The sequence below is a fragment of the Piliocolobus tephrosceles genome, chromosome 20, assembly GCF_002776525.5.
Source record: "Piliocolobus tephrosceles isolate RC106 chromosome 20, ASM277652v3, whole genome shotgun sequence".
Classification (NCBI taxonomy): Eukaryota; Metazoa; Chordata; class Mammalia; order Primates; family Cercopithecidae; genus Piliocolobus; species Piliocolobus tephrosceles.
The window spans coordinates 4,680,910-4,704,702 of record NC_045453.1 but is presented as its reverse complement, the minus strand read 5'-3'; the positions used below and the strand labels follow the sequence as shown (position 1 = coordinate 4,704,702).

Genomic DNA, 23,793 nt, shown 5'->3' with positions numbered 1-23,793 from the left:
CTGCTAACTTCTCCAGACCTATTTCCTGCTTCATCTGATGCAAAAGCCCTACTGGTCTTCTTCAAGATGAGCTTATACTCAGCTCCAAGTCTCTGAACAGCAGTCCCCTGTGCCTGGAACACCCTCCTCCCTCTCTGTCTGGAAAAGCCCTGCTCCTTGTGTGCCCTCAGCTTGGGTGTGACTCCCACTGAAGAGAAGGGAATAGGGGTTAGTGTCTCCTTCCTGTTCTCATGGTTTCATGAGTTTCCTTCCAGCTTCACCCTGATCCCCATCCTCCCACTGGGGTTCCAGAGGCTGTGAGCTCCCCAAGGGCAAGGACCATGACTCATTCATCCCCAGGCTCTCGCTGGGGGCCAGGCCCAGAACCGGACTCAACAAATGGTTGTGAAGTGGTCGCTGTGTGGAAAGTCAGATGGCCTGCCTCACATCTTGATTCCCCTATTCATCAGCTGGGAGCCCGTGGACTTGTCCATACACTCCTTGTGCCTCAGTTTCCTCATCTGTGAAATGTCAATAATGAAAATACCTACTCATAGGGTGGGGACAAAATTAGTTAATTGATGGAATCACTTGGTATAGTTCCTAGTGGCCGATGAATATTACCCATTAACGCGAAGGAAGGAACAGGTGCGTAGGCAGCTGCATAGGTAGGAGATTGGTCCAGGTGGGCACATCCTTCAGGACAGCCCCGGCTGCTCCACGCCCTCGGGGCAGCCCTATCACTGGCCGAATCGCTACCCACCACTGTCTGGTTGGGTCCAAGGTGGCCAGTGGAATTCAAGGCCACCGGACCCAGACAGGAAAAGGCAGCGTCACCAGCCCTGATGTAATCCAAACCAGATGTGGCCTTAGTGGCTTCCAGACCCATGGGGGTGGTCACTGTGGGCCTGGCTAAGGCCCTGAGGCAGGAAATGGTCTTGGAGGAAAACTCTCTGGGCTGGGACCAGCTGGGAGGGGCGCTCCCACTGAGAGTGTTAACCCTTCTTAGCTCACAGAGGGCCCAAGACCCCATTCAGGGGAAGCCCAGGCACAGAGGTGCCTTGCAAGGGAAGAACACAGCATTGGCGTTGAGATGGACACTGAGCAGGAAGGGCCCATGGCCCTGGTGCCTGTGGTGGGCAGAGCAAGCCATGCAAGGGGCAGGGAAGCTCAGCCTGACACCCAGAGAACTGACGCCCTGGGAACCCTTGCTCAGTCCTGGTCCAGCTTGACAGTCCCAAACCAGCTATGGGCTCTTTCCCTCCATCAGGGCAGCTCCTAGTGTGAAAAATCTTTCTTCCTTGTAGCTGCCAGGGATGGGAGCGTTCCGGAAAGCAATGGGGCTGGGGCCTAAGCCTGCACAGGGGCAGACCCAGTTCTCCACAGGGGCTGTGGCTGTAGCTTTGCCCTCAGTGCGCTCCGTGGCCCTCAGTGGGAACAAGGTCTCTCTGAACCCACATTTCCCCATCTATATTATCCAATCTATACTGTCTGCTGCTGGGGACCAGGAGAGGCCCAAAGGAAGCACCTGATGAATCACAAAGAGCTTTCATAAAGAGCTCCTGGGAAGGGGTGGAGCTGGGTTCTGAATAGGCTTCTTGCATGGGACATGTTAATTTGCTGTGTGGCCTTGGTCAAGTCACTTTCCCTCTCTGAACCTGTTTTTTTCACCTGTAAAATATGGTGCATGAGCACCCCATCCCATCTCTCAACTGTCACAATGGCGCTAGGAGTGGCAGAAGAGAAAAGAGCTGAGGTTATCATCTTCATATTACAGAGGGGGAAACTGAGGCTTGCACTGGGAGTCAGGAGTCCTGGGTTCTAGTTCCAGCTGTTACTGTCTCTGATGAAGGACCTTCCCCATCTTGGCCTCGGTTTCCCCAGCTGGATCCAGGCCCTGGATCTCCGCTGTGGCTGGACTTCATTTCCTTCCCTCCCCCCACAGTGGTGACTCATCCCTCATCAACACACTGTGTGGCCGAGGCTCAGCATGGGTGGGGGCCAGTGAGGCCGAGAAAACCACTCAGAGGAAACCACAGGCCTGGCCCAGCTGGCAGGTGGCGGACGGGCAGGCAGGCAGGAATCCACAGCCCTAGGGGCCCTGCCCATAAGCGCACCTCCCACCAAGAGCCCAAGCCAGGTTCCCCAGGCCCCCCCACGCCCCAGACTGCAAGTCAGGCTCAGGCCTCAGAGCCACCCATTTACCACCCCAAGTGATATGCTGCAACTGGACTCTGAACTCCCCGGCTCAAACAGAGAGGGGATCGCAGTGAGGACCAGTGTTCATGGAAGCAGGAGAGGGATGGGATGAACTGTCAAGGTTTCTGTCCAAGGGCAAGCCGAAGGTTTCTCAGGAGGCAGGCAGTGGTGAAGAGAAGGGACTCTGGGCCCAGACCATCTGGGTACAAATCCTGGCTCTGCCACTGACTAGCTATGTGGCCCTGAGCAAGTAGCTGAACCTCTCTGAGGCTTGGCTCCCCACTTTGAGAAATGGACACAACACAACACCTTGCAGAGTCACCGTGTGCAGCCGATGTGATCGTCAACACAATGTGGCGCCCAGGGCCAGCAGCCGGCGGGTGCTGAATGTGTGTTAACTGCTGTCTCTGCTCTTCCTGCTGGAACCTCTCTGTTCCCACAGGCCAGCCCCACTTCTCAGTCATCCTCACAGCCAGAAAGGCTGCACCCTATCAGGGTTCAGCTCCCTTGCTCTCTGGGCTTCCCCCAGATGGAGCCTCCCCTGCCCTGCACTGCTAGGGTGAGGTGGCTGTGACCACTGGGAAAAAGCAGAGAACAGTCCTCTCCCCTGAAGCCCTCATTGCAGACCCATCACAGGCCTGCCAGACCTGGCCTCCACCTGGAGACCAGGCTCTCTGCTTACACCCTGTCCTGGTGAGAGGCAGAGGGAACGCCTGGGCAGAGCCCTGCTCTGGGAGACGGAAAAATTCCTTTCAAGCCCCAGTCCCTGACTTGTTGAGTAGCATTCAAGTTCCTTCTCTTCTCTGAGCCTCAGTTTCTTCATTTGTGGAGTAAGGATAAGAACATTATCGTTCCCTGAGCCAAGCACAGCCCTGTGTGCCTTAGCTCAGTCTGACTGATGCTGCAGCCATGGCCCCACCCTATGAGGTAGATCCTAGCACACTCTCTCTGGCTCAGTTTCTCCCTCTGTAAAACAGGAATAATACCTGCCTCGTGAGAATCACCTGAAGCCGGGAGGCGGAGGTTGCATGCAGTGAACCAAGATCACACCACTGCACTCCAGCCTGGGCGACAGAGTGAGACTCCATCTAAATAAATAAATAAACAAACAAACAAACAAATAAATAACACCTGCCCTTAACCTTGCTGTGAGGAGTAAATGAGTTAACACACGCACAGGTGCTTTAAGTAAAGCTGGGCACACAGTAATCACACACCCAGTGTCGGCTGTTGCTGTGACCGCCCTCTCACAGGTGAAGATATTGAGGCACAACATGCAGAAGCCACCTGCCCACATCATATGCTGCGAAGTCTGGCACCTGAGCCTGCATGAACCACTGCACTATGAGCTGACGGATGTCGCTAAAGTGTCCGGCACACAGCAGGTGCTCAGTGAACTGTGGTCATCGGCGACCTCACACCACTGCAGGCACACAGAGAGAAGGGGGCCACATCCAACCTGTACATTTATTTACAAGGCACAAGCTGAGAGCAGGTTGGGGGCTGCCCCATGGCCTTCCTACTTCTCCTGGGCCTGCTGACCCCATCATCTGAGGCCATGGGTGATCCCCGAGATGGGGACCCCCAGTGGTTGGGTTGGGCTGGCTTGGCCCTGAGGCAAGCTCGGGGGTGGTCTCCTGTGTCCCCTGGCTTCTCCCCTCCCCCTCCACCAGGCCTGGGCTGGGCGCCCTCTTTCTCACACAGAGTTCCTGTGTGTTGGTGGTCGCAAGGAAGGTGGGTGGGGGCCAGCCTGGGCCAGATGGTGTGGGCTCGGCCTTATCTGCTGGGAGTGGGGAGGCGGCGGGGGCATAGAGGTCCTCTCTCACAAAGCCTGCTCTGTCTCCCCTGGCAGCTGGGCCTTAGGAATCGGCGTTGCGGCCTTCCTGCCCCGCCAGGAGCCTCCCATCCACAACCATAGAAGCCCTACATGCTGAGAGCCCCCAGCCATGGCACCCCGGCTAGGAGCAGGCCCAGGCTGAGGATGCTCCCAGTGGGGAAAAGCAGGGGTCACCACGGCGACAGTTCAAAGATGCGGAGCTGGGGAGGGAACCGGGAGTGGCTTCAACAGGGGCCTGGAGTCTGGGGTGTGGCCGACTGGCTGGAGCCCTGTCTGGGGAGGCCACACTCCAAGGCGGCTCACATCGGGGAAGCGGTCACTGCGCGGGGGCGTGGGGAGCCCCGAGCCTCCCAGCCTGGCACAGCCTTGTCCTGGCGAGCCTGCCCTGGGGATCTGGCTGCCTTCTCTGGCCTTCTGGGCTGTGTGGCCTCAGCCCCGGCCACAGTGTGGCTGCGTCCAGGCCTCAGCTGTGCCCAGGGCTCAGACCCCCAGAGCCATCAGTGCCCCCGAGCTGCTGATCTTCTTGAAGCGGTTGGCAGCGCTGACAGCAATGAAGTTTTTCTAGAGAATAGAAGACAGGGAGCCCCAGTTAACACCAGGGCAGGGGGGCAGCTGCAGGGTGTCTGAGCATCCTCTAAGTCCCCTGCAGTCCAGGAGGGTCACAGGCTAGGGAAGGCGCAGTGCCTAAAACGGCCACAGGAGGCGCCATGACACGGCATTGTCCAGGAGTCCTTCCCTCACTCAATGGATAGGTCAGCCAGACCTGAACCGAGGATGGCTCTGCTCCAAACACTCCCATGGCTCCAGTTTTGCTCCACGTAAAACATAAACCCCTTGCCATAGCTGATGAGTCCCTCCACCTGCTCTGCCCCTCTTCCTCTCTGACTTCATTCCTTACCTCCTTGCTCACTCCACTCCATCCATACTGGCCTCCTACCTGTTCCTCAAACTCACCAACTGCACCTCTGCCTCAGGGTCTTTGTACTGGCTCCTCCCTCTGCCTGGAATACTCTTCTCTCAGATTGGCATGGCTCACCCCTCCCCACCTTCAGGTCTTTGTTCACATGCTTCTCAGTGAGCCCTTCCTGACCCCACTATGTAGAAGTGCAGGCTGGGCACAGTGGCTCACACCTGTAATCCCAACACTTTGAGAGGCCGAGGCAGGAGGATTGCTTGCCTGAGCAACATGGTGAGACCTCATCTCCACAAAAATATTTTTAAAATATTAACTGGACATGGTGGCATGTGTCTGTGGTCCCAGCTACTCAGGAGGCCAAAGGAGAGGATCACTTGAGCCCAGAAGGTCAAGACTGCAGTGAGCCATGATGGCACCACTGTGCTCCAGCCAGTGAGGCAGAGTGAGACCCTGTCTCTAAAAAAAATAAGAATAATAAAAGTGCAACCTCTCTCCTGGCAGATGGCCCTTATTTTTTTTCTAAAACCCTTCTTTAACCCTATTTCCCCAGGGCTCTAGAAAATGCCCCACCTCAGCCGAGCGCAGTGGCTCACACCTGTAATCCCAGCACTTTGGGAGGCCAAGGCGGGCGTATCACAAGGTTAGGAGTTCAAGACCAGCCTGGTCAACATGGTGAAACCCTGTCTCCACTAAAAATACAAAAATTAGCCAGGTGTGGTGGTAGGCACCTGTAATCCCAGCTACTTGGGAGGCTGAGGCAGGAGAATTGCTTGAACCCGGGAGGCGGAGGTTGCAGTGAGCCAAGATCACGCCACGCCACTGTACTCCAGCCTGGGTGACAGAGTAATACTCTGTATTGAAAGAAAAAAAAAAAGACAGAAAATGCCCCACCTCCCACCAAAAGTAAGTCCACAAAGACAGATCTTTGTCTCTTTTGTCCACTCCTATATCCCAATGCCTAGAAGTAGCAGGTACTCAAGAAATATTTGAAAAATGAAGGAAGGAAGCCAGAGCCCCAGTTGGGTGGGGCTGAGTGGAAGGCTGGGTGGAGGTCTCCACTCCAGGACAGGAGCCAGTCCAGGGCAAAAACAGAAAAGTAAACCCTGTCTTCCATACAGGGCCCGGCCTGGTCAACAGAACCTGCCAAGGCAGGGATGGTGGAGGCTGGGATCTGGTGCCAGGAGCTCTTCCCACTCCAGAGTCCTCCCTCCTCCCCACCCCGAATCCAGCGGTACCTTCCAGCGCCTCTTCATGAGGTATTTCTTAAGCAAGATCTGGGACTTAAGGCGTCGGTTACAGCGCTTGGCTTTCTCTGCCAGGTTGTTGAGCCAGGGGTGGGCGAGACACTGGGCTGCGCTCATCCGGCCCCTGGGGGAGAGGCAGCATGGTGAGGGTGGGCTGCATGCTCATGAGGCCCCATGGGCTGAGCTGGCCTCTCTACCCGGCTCCTGCCCTGCCAGCACTCAGACACACTAAGGTTGCACACATACAGTTCAGGTTCTGGGGTGAGCCTCACCTCTGGTCCTTGACGATGAGGTTGGAGACAAAGTCTTTGGCCTCGTCTGATACAGCCTCAAAGGTCTCTTCGTCAAAGTACCAGTTGCCAGATAGAACGTTGTTTAGGGTCTCTGTGTCATCATCTCCCAGGAAGGGGGAGAGGCCGCTCAGCCTAGAGGGAGGGGATAGCAGAGGGCAGGGAGGTGAGATTGCAGGTGTTGAGTCACCTTCAGGAGGGTAGGGAACGGGGCAGATCCTAGGAGGCAGCGCCATGTGCTGAAAAGACCCCCAGCCTCTCGTGGGACAGACCTGGGTTTGAATCTGGCTGGGTGACTTTGGGTAAGTCACCTCCCCTCTCTGAGCCTCACTCTTCTCATCTGTAAAATGGGCATAATCATCCCAGCTTCCCAGGTGACAGTGAAGATGAGGAATGACGAGTGCAAGGTATGTGGTGAAAACATAGGAAATGTCCACTGGCCCCCTGCCCACCCCAGGTCATCCGAGATCTGCTGTCCAGATGCCTTTATAGGGACCTTGGTTTTTCCATCTATAAAATGGGTACCACGTTCCCCTTTCCTGTTCTCCCTAGCACCCCCAACCCCAGCAGACCTCTGACTGAGGGATAGGGGAGGTGGGACCACCTTACCAGGACCCCAGGGCCAATCTTGGCCTCAGCCGCTTGCCCCCATGCCCCACCAACCCCATAAACACGACCCGCCTCGGAGCTCACAGCATGTAGGTGATCACCCCCATACTCCACATGTCTGTCTTATCGGAGATTTGGTCATAATTCACCACCTCAGGTGACAGGAACTCTGGGGTCCCAAAGTTCACCTTCAGCTTCTCGTTGGGGTTATACCTGGAGGTGAGACCAAGGGCTCAGAGCACAGCTCCCGGCCTGTACCCATGCCCCCTCCACCGCACCCCCATCCCCTGCCAACCTCAGAGTCTTGTTTTGCCCTCCCCACCCACCCGGGTGGTACCTCCGTGCCAGGCCGAAGTCAATGATCTTCACCAAATGCCCCGTGGTGTTGACACACAGGATGTTCTCTGGCTGAGGAGAAAGGGGGTGGCCTGGGTTGGCCTCTGACCAGCTTACCCTCCCTCTCCCACCAGGCCCATGCAAGCCCCAGGCTCCCTGAGGCAGAGGTCTAAGCTGCCAGAGTGGGCAGCTGCCAGAGACCCTCCAGCCCTGCCTGCTCTGGGCACAGAGAGATCTTTTTTTTTTTTTTTTTTTGAGACGGAGTCTCGTTCTGCCCCCAGGCTGGAGTGCAGTGGCGCGATCTCGGTTTGCTGCAAGCTCCGCCTCCCAGGTTCATGCCATTCTCCTGCCTCAGCCTCCCGAGTAGCTGGGACTACAGGCGCCCGCCACTACGCCTGGCTAATTTTTTTGTATTTTTAGTAGAGATAGGGTTTCACTGTGTTAGCCAGGATGGTCTCGATCTCCTGACCTCGTGATCCGCCCATCTCGGCCTCCCAAAGTGCTGGGATTACAGGCGTGAGCCACCGCGCCCGGCTACAGAGAGATCTTGAGGCAAGTCCCCCAAGAGGGGCTTCTGCGAGGCCTTGAAGCACAGGACCTGCCGTGATGGGGTCAGGTGGGATCCCCTCCATCTAAGGCCATGAAAGAACCACCACATTCTAGCAGTTCTGAGGATGGGGAAACAGAAGCCTGTGGAGAGGAGGCATGATAGCCTGCTACTCCCTGCCCCGGGCTGGGGGGCCAGTGCAGGGCCACCACCAGATACATGAAGCTCCAGAGAGGAGAGAAAGGATGCCAGCTCAGTTCCGGAGAGTCTTCCTCTCGGGAACATGGGGCTTCAAACCACTCCAGGGTTGCTGGAAGATGAGCTACTCTTGTCTCCCCAATTAGTGATGATGACGAGCTACAAAACGTAAGGCCTGGTCCACTCACTTTCTCACTTTAGCTCCCCAGTCCTTCCCAAAGATCTAGGAGGCACACACGGTTATCTTGAGATGAAACTGTGACACTGAGATACTATTACCATCCATTCCCATTTGACAGCTGAGAAAGCTGAGGCTCAGGCACAGAAGTGACTAGGTCACAGTTGCCCAGCAAGTAAGCGACAGAGCCAGGAAACGAATGTGGGACTGACTCCAGCACTGGCCTTGTGATGTTCTGATACCACCACTACAGGGCTGGCTCTTCCAGGCCAGGGACCATCTTCTCCTGGCCTCCTGGGTCCCACCCTCAGAGTCTAACAAAGGCACCCAGTAGGGGCTCAGCCAAGGCTCAGGGGAAACCTGTGTCCCATGCACAAGTGAACACATGGATGACGTTACTATAAGCCCAGTTCCTCTCTACTCTGGGCCTCCGTTTCCTCTTCCTATCACACAAGGACACAGGACTAATCTGAGGTTGCAGGGTATAAACATTTTTAAGTTAACAATGGTTCAAAGGCAGGAGATTTTGCACAAAAACCCTGAATTCCAGCACCTCCTGAAACACCGGAAGCCCTGGCCACATGGGCCACATGCCTTGGAGCAAGTTGCCACTGACAGCCTGAGATGGGACAAACGTCCTCCAGCTCTCCCGTGGCCGCCACCACCCCCCGATCCCTCCCATTCAACATGCTGTTGTTATTTGTCTGGGCTCTGTGGGCATTTGACTCAAGTCCCCTAATGAGACACTTTCCGAAGGCACTTTAACAACTGATAGATTAACTCAGAGTAGATATGAATGATTTTAATAGCCTGGCCTGGTGTCCCACAAAACAGGAAAGAAAAGAAGGGTCCCAGGGTACAAGCACTTGGAGAAATGAAGCAGACTCAAATCTCCTTTCAGAGATTCTCCGTCTACACATAGAAGGCCCTCAGAGACCCAGGACATGGCCTGTGGGCTGGAGTGCACTCAACCTACTTGACTGTGAAACACTTTTTTGATGAAAAATGTATAGTTATCCTGAAAAAAAAAAACACGTTTTAGATATAGAGGCTCACGACTGAGCTTCTTCCCAGAGCACTGCATTTTAATTGGGGGACCCTCTTCTACCCCAAAGCAATTAGCCTTCACAAGCGAAAGGCAGGCTTCCAATGTCATCATGCAGGCACCAACTGCCCCTGGCTCAGTGAAGGGGCCACCATCTGTCCAGTAACTCAGGACTCACACTTGATCCTTTCTTTTCCTAACCCTCACACATGCAAACCCTCAGCACATCAGATTGGCTCTATGTCCAAAATGTATCCTCCATCTGGTCCCTTTCCCTTCCCTCCCCAACTGACACTCTGGCTCAAGACTCCAGCATCTCTCTCCTGGCTTACGTACTCTATCAGCATCTAAATTCCCTGCATCCACTCTGGCCCCACTGAAACCCACCTCCTCACTGCTTGTGTCCTCCTCTGTCAGTGGCAGTGATACTAACACGCCTAACCCAGGGAACTGTTGGGAAGATGGCACCCTCACTCAGGCAGCATCAGTCACAGAGCACAACTGGGACAGGTGTTAGAGGCAGCAACAGCATCTCCCTGTCTGCTTCAGAGCCGTGCCAACTTCAATTTCACCCAGTGCGATTCCTCATTACTCTTGCGTATTTTCTCATACACTTTTCATTGCTTAAAGTGACCTATTTAGTTAGTCACTGTTTTATGAATGTTTCCCCTGGAGGCTCCATGAGACAGGGACCATTTCCTTCATAGTCCCTATGCCTAGCACCAGGCCTTCCAGGAGCAGGTACCCAGCACGTGCTTAACGAATGAATTAAAGAAAATACCCAGCATGTGCTTATGGAATGAGTGAATGAAACTACCATCCACTTTGCTGATGGCTGCTCACATGCCTCCACATTAAGATTCCATGTCCTGCCACTTAACCCACAGCATTAATACCTGCCATCAGGACTGCCAACCCCCTGCACTCCTGGCTGCCCTTGCCTGCTCCACACCCAGAGCTCCACACTGAGCTCTGGACAGCTACTGACAACTGACTGGAGTTGCTGCAATGTATAAAACCTATCTGCGGCCAGGCACGGTGGCTCACACCTGTAATCCCAGCACTTTGGGAGGCCGAGGCAGGCAGATCACCTGAGGTCAGGAGTTCGAGACCAGCCTGGCCAACCTGGTGAAATCCTGTCTCTACTAAAAATACAAAAATTAGCCAGGTGTGGTGGCACGTGCCTGTAATCCCAGCCTCGCGGGAGGCTGAGGCAAAAGAATTGCTTGAGCCCAGAAGACAGAGGTTGCAGTGAGCCAAGATCACACCACTGCACTCCAGCCTGGCCCACAGACCAAGACTCTGTCTCAAAAACAAAAACAAACAAACAAAAAAAAAACAAAAGCCTATCTGCTCTTCCTGACCTACTATGTGCTCGGTACTGAGCAAGGTCAGAACAGGGATATGAGGCTGGGCACAGTGGCGCATGGCCGTAATCCTAGCACTTACAGAGGCTGAGGCGGGTAGATCACTTGAGGTCTGGAGTTCGAGATCAGTCCGGCCAACATGGTGAAACCCTGTCTCTACTAAAAATACAAAAATTAGCCTGGGTGTGGTGGCAGGTGCCTGTAATCCTAGCTACTTGGGAGGCTGAGGCAGGAGAATCGCTTGAACCCAGGAGGTGGAGGTTGCAGTGAGCCAAGATTACACCACTGCACTCCAGCCTGGGCAAGAGAGTGAGACTCCATCTCAAAAAAAAGGAAAAGGGATATCAGTATTCTTTCATGAAACATTTTTGTTAGCCCCTACCTCATGCACATTGCCGCACTGATGCTATACTTATTTGAGAGCTCCAAGAATGCAGGGATTTTTATGTTTGGTTCGCCACAGGATCTCCACCACCTAGAGCATTGCCTGGCATAAAGTAAGACTTCAAGAAATATTTGTTGATTTTGAATAAATGATCAGACACTCATAGTACCTGTCATGGGCCAACGCTGAGGCAGGTGCTATTGCAACACTTACTAGTCACTTGTCTGTGTAACACACTGAGCTTGGGGCTCACAGGACTGCAAAAGACCCTTTCAAAAAATACTTAGTACTAGACTAGAAGTTCCATGAAAGTTGGTACCATGTCTTTCCCCCTCCCCCCCCTGCTGTGTCCCTGGCTCCTGGCATTGGTAAGTATTCCATAAACCCTTTCTGAATCTATGAAGGGAAGGATGGATGAAGGAAGAGAGGGAGAGATGGGAGGGCAGAGGGATGGCTGGTGACAACACTGATCTCAGGGGGTTGGACGCTGCCCCTGACCCTTCCCAGGAGGCCCCAGTCCAGTACCTTGAGGTCCAGATGCAAAACCCTCATCTTGTGCATGAAGAGGATCCCGTCACAGATCTGCCTGACAAACACCATGGTGTCCACCTCGGTCAGATGGTAGTCCTCATCCACAATCCTCTCGAAGAGCTCTCCACCCTCGATGCTGTGTGCAGAGACCCCTCCACGGCTTGCTCCGTGCCCACTGGTACCCTCACCCAGCCCCTACCCCAACTTCAGGCACTCACTACTCCATGAACAGGACGATCTCATGCGGAGTCTCGATGGCTGCGTACAGCTGGATCAGATTGCGGTGGTTCAGCTGGTTCATGACCTCGATCTCCAGCAACACCATTTCCTGGGGACCAGGGAAGTCAAGGGTTCCAGTTGGACACCATCACTCCCTACCACCCACCCTCCATACCCACACCCTTGACCAGGCCTGCTAGCCTTGCCCGGATCACTGCTCAGCCTCCTCCTCGCCTCTCCTCTCTCCCCGGCCCCACATCTGTGGTCCTCACCACTCCAAGTCATGCCTGCTGAAGCAGCTTCCTTCTGCCCGCTCTTCCCGAGTACTAGCATGCCAAGGGCTCCATCCTCCCCCCTCACCGCTTCCCTCTCTCTGCTCTCTCCCTGGGCATCTGCATCAAGTCTCATGTCTTTACATTTTATCCAAAGTCATCAATTTCCAAATACATATCTCAACCTCTGAGCACTCCTTTGAATTCTGGACTCCAATATCTCTGTCTACTTACCTTCGTTATCTAATAGACATCTCAAATCTATCATGTCCAAAATTAGACCCTAGACATCGTCCCTTCCCCACAATTGAGTTGCTCTCGGCTTGCCTGGCAGCAAAAGTACTCCCACGCTTCGCCCAAGGGTGCAGGACAAAAAGTTACGAGCCATCCTAAGTTCTTCCCTTACTCTCGCGCCCTCACATCCCACCTCCAACCCAACTCTTCAACATCGTCTACCTTCAAGCTAGATTATACATCCAATCATTCTCACCTCCTCCACCACTGCCTTCCTAGTTTAAGACACCATTATTTGTCACTTTCAGAAAGTCGTAAGCCAGCTGTAGGCTGATATATCAGCTATAATAGGAATACTTACACCATGGGAAATGGCAAATGCTGTAAATCGGGCCTCTCTCCACACCTGCCCTACCCAGATCCAATGGTTAAACACTAACCCTTGTTTCACTGCCGGAATGGCTCCCCTTCTGCCTTTACCCACTCCTTCATTCAGGTCTCACCTCACATACCTCTTTCTCAGAGAGGACTGATCTCACCTCCCTATGTAAAAGGGCCCTCATCAGCCCTGTACCCCCTCTACCCTACCTGGCTTTATTTTCCCTCCTAGAGCTTCTCAGCACCTGATGCCATGCCTTTTTTTTTCTCTTCTCTTCTCTTTTTTTTTTTTTTTTTTTTGCTTTCTGTTTTAATTGTCTCTCCCTCCACTCTAACATGTCAGCCCATGAGGGCGGGGGTGTTTTTATTTCACTGGCATTTCCCCAGCCCCTGACCCAGTAGATGGTAAGGAAAAATGCTCAATAGTTATCAACTGATAACTGACTCCAGTTAATTGAGCCGCAGGTAGGTGCTGAGCATCTACGCTGAGCCAGAGCCTGTGATAGAGGCCTGGGACCCAGGAGTCAATAATACGGATCCAGGCCCTGTGAGTGGAAGAGACAAAGAAGGACATTATCACATAGAAAATGCACTCCTTCCAGTGTGCTTAGAGCCATAATGGGGACCTAGGGCTAGAGCGACTAGAGCTGCTTCTCATGCTCTCGCTGGGAGCAGGCCTGTGCCCACACTGCAGTTTCTGTCTGGGATGTCTAGACCCTCACTCCCCGGCACCTCCTGCTATCTCTGGCCCTCAAGTCTTTCTTCCCGTAGTCCCCTCTGCCTGAAACTCTGCCCCTGCCTTCTCTACTGGAACGTCTCCTCATTCCTCAAAGCCCTCACTCAAAAGGCAGCTGGTCCAGGAAGCTTCCCTGACCCCTCAGCCTGAGCCAGAAGCTCTCTTGAACTCCCACATGCTACCCCCAGTTTCCGTGAGTGACAGCTCTGGTCATACGAGGTTGCTATTACCTCCTCACATGGCAGACTCCCTCACTCTACCTGCCTGCATTCTTTCATTCCTTGAACAAATGCTGCTCGTGGCCTCCTCTGAACCTAGCCCAGGCTGTGGGTGCTAGAGGCAAAGCTCTAGGCCAGGCTTGTTTACCTTGGCATCAGTTCCCTGAGGGTAGGGACCACACCCACTTCACTCCGGGATCCCCAGTGCCCAGCACACGGCCTGGCCCAGAGCCCACACTCATCAGTGTTCGTTGAATTGAACCAGAGGGCATGCATATCCCATGCCTAAAAGGGGAAGTCCCCAGATAAGTTCAGTAACTGAAGTATCTGGTTATGGATAGGGTCCTCAGGCCCCTCCTGCAGGGCTGTCCGTCCATCTATCTGTGTAGTATTTTCACTGCAACAAACTCCCATAACAGGCCCTGGGTTCAGCAGCACCGGTGGAGGGAGGCGAGAGGTGCCCACTCCAAGGATCCCCTCCCCATCCTGGGCAGATACCATCCCCCCACCTCACTACCTTGTCTTTGGGAGTCTGTTTCTTGATGACCTTGGCTGCCAGCTTGAGGCCTGTGGCTTTCTCCTTGCAGGTACAGACTGCCCCAAACTTGCCACTGGAAAGAGAAGAGGCTGTAAGGGGACTGCAGAGCCCACCAGGGTCAGTGGCATCCTTTGCTCTGTTCCTAACTTGGTCCCAGACCCAGTGGTGCCTCTGAATCCCCTTTGGTGAGACGGGAGCACTCACTCCAGCCAGCCCCGACTCCCTCCTGAAGCTGTGAGCTGTTCTGCCAGGACAATGGCTGAAGCAGGTTCTTTGAACCACACAAACCACGTGCACAGGAAGGGCAGGCATGTAGGGAGGATGGCCCTGGGATGCGACCCTTAGAGGTTTAGGGCAGGCAGGCCCTGGGCCCTGGGGGAGGGCACCTTCAGGCAGAGGGAGGATCTGCAGAGGTACAAGACTGAGTCAGGGCTTTTTACAAAGCAGGAATCACCATGAGGGGGTCAGCGTGGTGCCTGGAGCTGAGACAGACAGGAAAATGTTGTGTATTTCCTACGGAAGCACTGAATGGCTGACAGTGTGTCTGAGTAAGTGACAGCAACACTGAGTGCACATCAGCATGTGACAGCTGCACACAGTGTGTGTCCCACATAGAGTTGAATGTGTCCACGTGGCCATGTCTAAGCAGGGTGCGTGTCTGGGCCTTGCACAGGGGAAATGTGAAGCCACAGGAGCCTGGCGCGCTCTCTGTCCATGAGTGCCCCAGCTGGGGTCCCAGATCTCACCCTCCGAGTGCCTCCTTGGAGTTCATACTGAATTCACTGTTGATATTTCCAGTCCTCAGCTCCACCATGCGGTGAGGGAAGGGGGCCGGGGGTGGTGGGCAATCATCTAGGGGACAGATCACAGCCCTCATGGTCAGTGCCAGGGGCTGCTGAGGATTCCCCTTGGCACCATCCCCTCCTGCTGGCCTGGGCCCCACCGGGGAAGTTAAGTTCACCAAGTGATACCTGGGAGACACCTAGCTCCAGGATAGGGGCTATGGGGCCCAGTTTCCAACGTCAGTTCTGCCACCAACACAACACCCCCTATCAGAGAGGACCCAGATTCTCCTGGCAGAACAAACGGGATGGGAGCTTGGCTTTCTTGAACCCTCTGCATTATAAGGCATGAGGACTCCATCCCGAGCTATCTCTGCATTTCCACCAAAAACAATCAAACACAGCAGCTATACAGCGGAATGCCGGGCAGTGGGGTTGCCATGTCTGAATGATGGGGTAGGCGGTGGGACCTGCCCACCCGCCATTCTAGTAACACCATAAGCTGGCCGGACCGCCTATGGCGGGGCGGGACCAGGGACTGGGCTGTTTGGTGGGGAGAGGTTGCCACCTAGCGACAAGTGTGGGGAACCGCTCGCCCTGAAGGCTGGCAGGGCGGCAGGCTGTCCTCGGGAAATGAAACCTCTTTATAAATAGCAAGAGGCGGCAGGGAAGCCGGGCTGGTGATAAATCAGACGGCCTTTGGAGCTGGTTCAGATCCCGTCACCCTAGAATGCAATTTCGGGGCGGGGCGGAGGTCTCTGCGGCTGCTAGGGGCGGAGGCAGGGCTCCTGGCTGCCGCCCAGCCGCCAGGTCCTCCCACCCTGTCTGGGTGGCACGGTGCCGCTCACCAGTCAGGCTGGCGGGTCTCCCAGGGCACTTCAGTCTGGAGGCAGGGGGGTATCAGGACACTCTGGGCTCTCCTGACCCCATCTCACCCCACCCCCAGCCCTGCCGCACCCCTGCCCAGGCCCTTTCCCTATTCACCTGCTAGCCAAGCTCACTCACGCTCAGAGCTCTCTGCGGCCCACGAATAAGCCACGGGCTGCTTGTTTAATCATCAATGAAGGCCACTCCACAGTACTGCCCCATTGCACATGTCCAGCTTCCTTGGTCACTGCTCCCACACACAGGCACCTGTACTCCTCAGCTCATGAGCCCTCTCTAGCTCCCATGACCCCACCCCACTGTGCAGTTTAGCTAGTAAGTCTGGCATTTGAGCCCTTCTACAGATTTACTCCAAATTCCATAGACCAGAGAGTTTATGTTGCTCCAATAATCTGCCTGATTTTTCTTTTTTTTAATCCCACTTTAGTCAAAGTAGAAAAAAGTCAAAAGTGGGTTCTGGAGTCTGGGTGGCCTGACAGGTTCAAATCTTGTCGTCACTGGATATTTTGGGGCACTTTATTTTCCCTTTTCTGAGCCTTCCTTTCCACACCTATCAAAAGGGAATACCAAATTTAAAAGTAAAAATAAATTTAAAAAAATAAGATTGAAAAAAGCCAGGCATGGTTGTACATGCCTGTAGTCCCGGCTACTCAGTAGGCCGAGGCAGAAGGATCACTTGAGGCTGGGAGTTTGAAGCCAGCCTGGGCAATATAGCAAGATCCTATCTTTTAAAACAAACAAATGAATAAGTATTCATTAAAAAGGAAATACTTTCTGGAGTTGTGCGACCCTTAGATGAATGGGCCTGGGTAAGGCATGGCTCAGGGCAGTTCAGACCGCCGAACAGGAGACTTGGGACTGACAGCCCCCTTCCCTCCCCATGGCCCCAGGACAGCCCCAGCCCCCACCTGCCCCCAAATCTGGAAGCAGCCTACCCAAAATCTGGAAGCAGTCCTCCTCCCTGGCTGTGAGACAGAGGGCCTGCCCCACCTCGGATTTCTCTGAGGGAACAGCCTGGAACTCAATCCCCCTTGAGGTGTCCCCTTGCACCTCAGCCTGGCCAGCCTGGCCTGGAGTTTTCTCTCCCACTTCCTTCTGGCTCTCTGCCAGGATGCTCTTTCCTTCTGCCTTGGCTGGCCTGGGATCCGTGGGGCCGTGGGTCATGGGCACCCCTTCAAAGGTGAGCTCTGATGCCTCACTTGGGGGCTTCTTGGCCAGCAGCTTCTCAGAACTAGAAGGTGAGAACACAGAGGTGAAGCCCTCAGCAGCCACAGCCTGTGGCCTCAGGCAAGTCTCAATGCAATCTGCAGAACTAATCCAAGCCCATCCCAAATGCATGGTGTAATACAGCTAAATTCACTTGGTACAAAATCAAGGGATGTTCATGACTGTGGTCATTATCTTGACTACCAACACACTAATAAATCATTAATAACTATTAATAGGATTGTTGATATGGTTAATCATCATGTGGATACAACTAGGGAGTTATGTAGCTCTTGATTCATAAAATCTGTTGTGATATAATTAATACATAATTACCAAATTGATATGGCGTTATTATTGTGGCTTACAATATATCATTCATGACCTCATTAGCATTCAGGTAAGTATAACTGACTGCATCACAGATGTGCTATATTACGGTTATGAAAATATTGTCAGTGATCCTCCTATCTGGTTATTAGTCATCTTTTCATATCTTACCAATAATTATATTAAGAAGAACAGGAAAATGCTGGATGTCCTAGGAAATACACAGCCTTTTGCCTGACACCTTTAGCCTTTCTGCCTGACATCTCAATCCTGCCCTTGGCTAGACCCAAGCCCATGGAGTAAGGGGAACTCTGGATCCCAGAAGCCTAGAGAAGATATGTTCAACCTAGACGGTCTTTGCGGGTCTCTCTTATTCCAGCCTTCTACGAATTATGGCAAGGTTCTGGTTTCTGCAGGGGACAAGGTGGTAGATGCAATGCTCAGGACAGAGGAAACTGAATGTCAGAACTACCATTCCCAGCACCGAATGTGATGACGACCATGCCTGAGACAAGGGAATTAAGCAGGAACCCTAGGGTAGGAGCCACAGGACCCCTCCCGACTCCCAGGAGGGGATATTCACCTGGAGATGATGGCGGGACAGCTGGGGCTATGCAGAAAGGCAGGTGAGCCCCTCCTGGCTGCTGCTTGACCCTCTGCTGCCTTCTTGCCCACCTTGGGCTCTCCAGGATCCTGGCTGCCTGGGGCTCCCTCTTCAGCCTTGGGCTTCTTGACACTGGTCTCCGGTGTTGCAGTCTGCTGGGGCAGGGCTGCCGGGGGCCCAGCACTGCCCTCTGCAGGCCCCCCGCCCCTGTCACCCTCTCCCTCGGGGCCTTGGCTGCTAGTTGAGGGTTGGGCCAGGGTACCATCCCCTTTCTCTGGGGCAGGGGCTTTGGCATCTTTCTTCAGGGTGGGTGGATCGGGAGCTTTCTTTGGGTCTGAGGGGCCAGGGTCTTTCCCTGTACCCAGGGGTCCTTCACCTGCAGGACCTTTAGGTGCCTTGTCTGCAAAGGAGGTGAGATACCCATCAGGATCCACCCTCCTTTCCCTCCCTCCCCACCCAGGCTGGGCAGAGACCAGCTCTGGGCCCAGGTTCCCACCCAGGCAACAACTTGCAAATGCTTGTCCCACTGAGTCTCTGGGGCCACTTGATGGCCCCTAGAGATGAGCTGCTGCAACCTTGGAGGGCCTCTGTGGGAGGCTTCTGGCCCTTTGGGTGGGCTTTGGTGGCCCCCATCATCCGTGCCCTGACTGTTTAGGTGCATCCCCAGTAGCCATCCCTGGTGGCTTCGCATTTTCCTGGTCTCTCCAGTAAGGGCTTCATACAGGCCCTGGACCCAGCCCAACCCTAGCCAGAGATTCCTCTGTTTCTGGGTCCCCCATGCACCATGCAAAGAAGGCTGGGGCACAGAACTCCCACTGAGGAACCTGCCCAACCCTGGATTCAAAACCCCCCTTCCCAAGCTCCTCCCTCCATCTGCCCCAGCTTGGCACCTGTTGACGGGTTCTGAATTCCCAGTTCAACTGCTCCATTTTCTGTCGCCATGAGGTAGGGAGGTGTGTGCTGCTGCTTGTCTAACTCAAGTCTTTCTAGCTGCAGAAACAAGAGCGGGGTGTGTCAGGCTGTCCAATTTCCCCTCTCGTCTGGCTGCAGTGAGACAGGAAACCAAGGCCTGCTAACTGAAGGGAGAGCGGTACCTGGAGTAGAGAGGGGCAACCTGGTGGCCGTCTGTCTCCCAGCGGCTGCTCAGGAGCAGTCCTGGGCAGTTGTAAGGGATTGGGCCTGGTGGGCAGAGGCGGAGGCAGGGGTGTGGGCAGTGAAGGCGGGGACGGAGGAGAGGATCTCTTACACCAGGGGCCATGCAGCTAGGACTGCCACCACCTGTCACTCTTGGCCCCCGTTCAGAGGACACGGCATTCTTCCCATGGCCCGACTGGGGGGAGAATGATGTTGGAACAAGCGAGAAGAGAAAAGGGAGGGGTATCTGGGGCGCTGGGGGAGCAGCCCTTTCCCCAGGCCTTGCTCAGTATCCCTGACTTGGACAGGATCAGAGGGGGCCTGGAAGAAGGGGAGTACTCAGGTAGGCCTGAAGGGCAAGAGTGTCCCCAGGCTGAGCCCTGGCCTGCCCACCTGTGTGCTACATCTCCTGGGGCTCCCCAGAACCTGGCTAAAGCCACGAAGTCCCAGGGATGATGTCCCTGACCCTAGTGCCCAGCTCTGTGCCCCAACATCTGGACCTGCTTGGATCATCTTTGGGTAAGAAATTGTCTCGGGGCACTTGCTCAACATGTCCTTAGGCCTGGAAGCTGTTCCTTTTGAAACTGTCCTTTTCTCGGGCTCCTGGGGACACGGAGGCTGCCCTGAATAGCCATGGGAGATGGAGAGTGCTCTGTGCCCCTCCCCCGAGCTCATCCAGTTCTCACCCATGACCCACATGGAAGAACGGGGCTGGCAGAGTCTTTTCAAGGATCCTCCACTAAAGTGTTCAAGATGGGATGGGGACAGCTCTGATCCAAGGAGCCTTCCGTCACCCAGAGCCTTTCTCAGAGGGGGCCCTTGAGAACTGGCCAGACCTGGGTGCATTAGAAGTAGCTCTAGAGGCCGGATGCAGTGGTTCACACCTGTAATCCCAACACTTTGGGAAGCTGAGGCAGGAAGATCACTCAAAGCCAGGAGTTGGAGACTGGCCTGGGCAACATAACAAGACCTCATCTTTATACTTTAAAAAGTAAAATAAAATGAAGTAGCTGTAGAGTGGTTATCCAGGTGCAGGTCCCGACTACAGCAAACCAGTCACTTCACTCCATGGCCCCGGCTCCTCTATCATATGGGAAGCCAATGGAAAAACGCTTGATGAGAGAAAGGAGGGAGAATGCAGCCCTCCTAAGCAGTGGGGAAATAAGGACCTATAAAAAAAGATTGAGGAAGCTGTTAAAACTGACAAAAAGCGACCACCAAAGTGGGGGGAATAAAAAAAGCAAGGTGCAAAGTACCACGTAGAGTGTGCTATTGTTTGTGCAAAAAACAAAAACGGGGGGATGAATAATATATAATATTTCACTTTATACATATAAGAATTTATTTGGTAGGATAAGCAAGGAACTGGGGCGCAAGGGTGGGAGGGAGAATCACTGTCTATGCTTTTACTTTTCTGTTTGAACCATGAACTGTGTGAACAGGTTACTATTCAAAATGAGTGGGTTGTTTTGTTTTGTGAGCAAATGTCAAGGGTTTTTGGTATAAGCTGGTAAAAACCATAGTTGGAGCTCCTTCCCCAGTCTTGACTACTTCTGCTCTGCCTGGCCCTCCTCTCCAGGCCCAGTCCTCCTCTCCTCCATTTATCTTCTTTAAGGTCCAGTTAACAGTCTGCCTCTTTCAGGAAGCAAAAGTAACAGCTGATACCTATACAGCACTGACCACATGCCTGGCCTCGCTCTGCAGGCTCTCATGTTGATCCACCCAAGTGGTCTTCAGAAGAACCCAGTGTGGTAGGTACTAGAGAGATGGGGAAACTAAGGTATGGAGAAGTTGTGTAATTTACTCAAAGTCACACAGCTTGGAAGGGGCTGAACTGAGCTCTGAACCCAGGTCCCCTGCAGAAAGGGAGCTCTCACGTGCTGAGCACCTGTCATTCGTTTTAGCCATCTTGCCTTTAGGCATCATCTTGATGACAACTCTGTGGGGAGCGCTCATCCCATTTTCTGGATGAGGACGAGGAGAGTTAAAGGAATCAGCAAGGACGGGAGTTGAGCTTGGAATGTCGTTCTTCAAAAACTCCAAAGTCCTCTTCCTTTCCTAAAACGTCCCAGCCTGTGCCTCGACCCCTTCTCCCTGCTGAGTAACCCCTTTGTGGATCTTGCAGCATTCAGAAGGTGGAAATGTTTCCTGTCCATGCTGATCGTCAGGAACTCCAGGCCCTCTATCTGGCCCAGAGCATGTTCTAGTTTAATTTGGAATGTTGGGTCCCCTGCTTCTCGCCTCCCCGCAGTGCCCCAGCTGATCCCACCATTGGTTGACGCTGTCTGGGAGCCCCCTCAAGACCAGGGGCTAAGCACATCCCCAGCACAGAGTGGACTTGCCCATAAGTGTCTGATGAGTAAATAACTGATTGACCAGAAAGCTCTAGACTGGTGTCTGTGGGGTTACCTTCCTATGCTGGACCTTGCTGGCATCTCCTTGTTATTATTGTGGTTATCAATTCCAGTCATTTATCGAGTGCCCACCAAGGGCTAGGCCTGACTATGCCAAAGATCCAGCTCCCTGGATCCTCAGAAGGGACTGTAAGGGCCAAGTGTTAGACCATTTAAAGGTGTGAAAACTGATGCTCAGAGAGGGAAGTGACTTGTCCCCACAGTCGCTCAGCTACTGAGTGGCTTCAAATTCAAATCCAGAGCCACATTCAAATCCAGAGCCACCTCCCAATGACACCAAAATCCAGGCTGGGACAACTTCTGGGGCATTAGTGCTACTTTTGTTTTAATTATTATTCTTGAATAATAACTCTTATTGAATTCTTCCTAAAATGGACCAGGCCCTGGGGTAAGCAGCTTCATGAGCATCCTTCCTTCAATTTTTACAACTCCCTACCATGCAGTGATTAGGAGATCTGTCAATGAAGCGCTGCGACCAGTAACTGTGAGCTTGGAACAATGCCTTCACTTGTTTCCTCATCCTTAAGGACAGCACCTGTCTCCCAGGAGGTAGACAAAGCATTAGAACAGAGTGTGTGAGCATAGCGAGTGCTGTATAAATGTCAGCTCTTTCATTCCCATTTCACAGAAGTGACAGGAAAACTGAGTCACAGGACAAAGTCACAGAGTTAGGATTGGACCCATCTAACCCAAGGCTCTGCTCATAACTGCTCTGCCCCATTACCTCCCTCTCACAGTATGGCTGGGAGCATTTAGCCAGCACACATGTAAAAAGTGCCCAATGGCACAGGACCTACAGCACTGTGGGGGCCCAATAATGTTGTGGACACCCCAGGTAGGGGGTTCAACTGTTCCCGCCAGCTCCCCTGCAGTGCCTCCCTCTGGGATGAGAGCCTGGCCTGGTTCCGAATCTACAGAATTGCCTGCTCCAGCCAGCTGCTCCCTGGGAGCCCCCAAGTTTCTCAGCACTCCCTTGGAGGCACAGGGGTGGGGCATGGGGAAACTTCCTCCACCCACCTAGGGGCTGCCAGAACCCCTGCCCACCCTTAAGGGGCTTCCCCACCCTGCACCAGCTGTGCAGATACACTCTGCCTCTACAAGGGCAGGACAGGAAGTGGGGCAATGCCAAGACCAATTAAACCCGCCAGTGGAATTAAGGTCAGCAGGATGCAATTATGCCTGTTGGATTTAACAAGGCCAGAGGGAAGGTTTCTCCAGCCAGAGTTCACGGCTCCTTAGGCCTCTTGCCCTGCGTAGCTCTGCCTTCCAGGAGCCTAGGCTTCTAGGCTCACCTAGCTCTGGAAGAATGTGTTGGGGGTGAAGGGGTTAACTCCACCCTGGCACTGCTTCCTTGGCTCTGGAAAGGAAATCAGTCCAGCCAAGAGGCTTTAAAAGGACCTGTTCAGAGAAGACATGCCCAGTCTGACCCTCTCCCTGCTCAGCTGTGATGGAAAATCCAAAGAGTTGAGCAATAACCTTTCTGACTCCAAAGAGAGCAGCCAATTCCCCTCACAGCCTTCCCTCTGCTCCTGTTTGAGAGCCACTCAAGACTGCATTAGCACGTTGTTTTCTCTTGCCCTCTCCCACCTTGGACCCCTGAGCCCAGGGCCTTGGCAGGACCTCTCAGGTCTCTGGAAAAGCCCTGGGTAAGGTCGCTGTCCTTATAGCAAACCTTGTCCTTCCAGCCAAGTTAGTAAGCAGAGATCTGTGGGCATTCTGTGTGCAAACTGGATATAGATTTCTCTGAAAATGCAATTGACACACTGTTCCATCCCACAATTGTAGAATCTTATTGCTAAGATTATTTACTGGAGGCTCTACTGTGACAAGGACTAAACTTGTCACTCTGGGGACACAGAGATAAAATTGGGGGAGAGCTATAGAATCATGGCATGTTACATTTTAGGTGAAAAAAGACTATAAAAATCAACCATGCCTGTAACCTAGCATGTTAAGAGGCTGAGGCCGGAGGATCACTTGAGCCCAGGAATTCAAGACCAGCCTGGGCCAACATAGTGAGACCCCATCTCTGAAAAAAATTTAAAAATTCTCCAGGCATGGCAGTGCACATCTGTGGTCCCAGCTACTCAGGAGGTTGACGTAGAAGGATTGCTTGACCCCAGGAGCTTGAAGCTGCAGTGAGCCATGATTGTGTCACTGCACTATGGCCTGGGTGACAGGG

The 23,793-nt window shown here is 53.6% G+C and overlaps 1 protein-coding gene across 1 annotated transcript; it reads right to left on the bottom strand.

The window, feature by feature from the left end:
• Positions 1-3,631: 3,631 nt before the first annotated feature.
• MYLK2 (myosin light chain kinase 2) lies at positions 3,632-19,224 on the bottom strand. The gene is made up of 13 exons (XM_023220588.2): positions 19,158-19,224; positions 18,954-19,053; positions 18,043-18,463; positions 16,859-17,154; positions 15,003-15,108; positions 14,236-14,329; positions 11,880-11,989; positions 11,656-11,797; positions 7,412-7,482; positions 7,159-7,287; positions 6,448-6,600; positions 6,167-6,299; positions 3,632-4,576 (listed from the first exon to the last, which is right to left on the bottom strand). The coding sequence occupies exons 2-13, from the start codon at positions 19,003-19,005 to the stop codon at positions 4,496-4,498; spliced, it is 1,788 nt and encodes a 595-aa protein (XP_023076356.1). The 5' UTR covers positions 19,006-19,053; positions 19,158-19,224; the 3' UTR covers positions 3,632-4,495.
• Between the last annotated feature and the right edge of the window lie 4,569 nt (positions 19,225-23,793).

Excerpts from the sequence above, each read along its gene's own strand:
- MYLK2 (XM_023220588.2), bottom strand. The coding sequence starts at position 19,005 with ATGGCGACAGAAAATGGAGCAGTTGAACTGGGAATTCAGAACCCGTCA. Across the intron at positions 7,483-11,655 it reads TTTTGCATCTGGACCTCAAG|CCAGAGAACATCCTGTGTGT; the intron begins GTACTGGACTGG and ends CTTTCTCCTCAG. Across the intron at positions 6,601-7,158 it reads GGGGTGATCACCTACATGCT|GCTGAGCGGCCTCTCCCCCT; the intron begins GTGAGCTCCGAG and ends CCCTCCCTCTAG.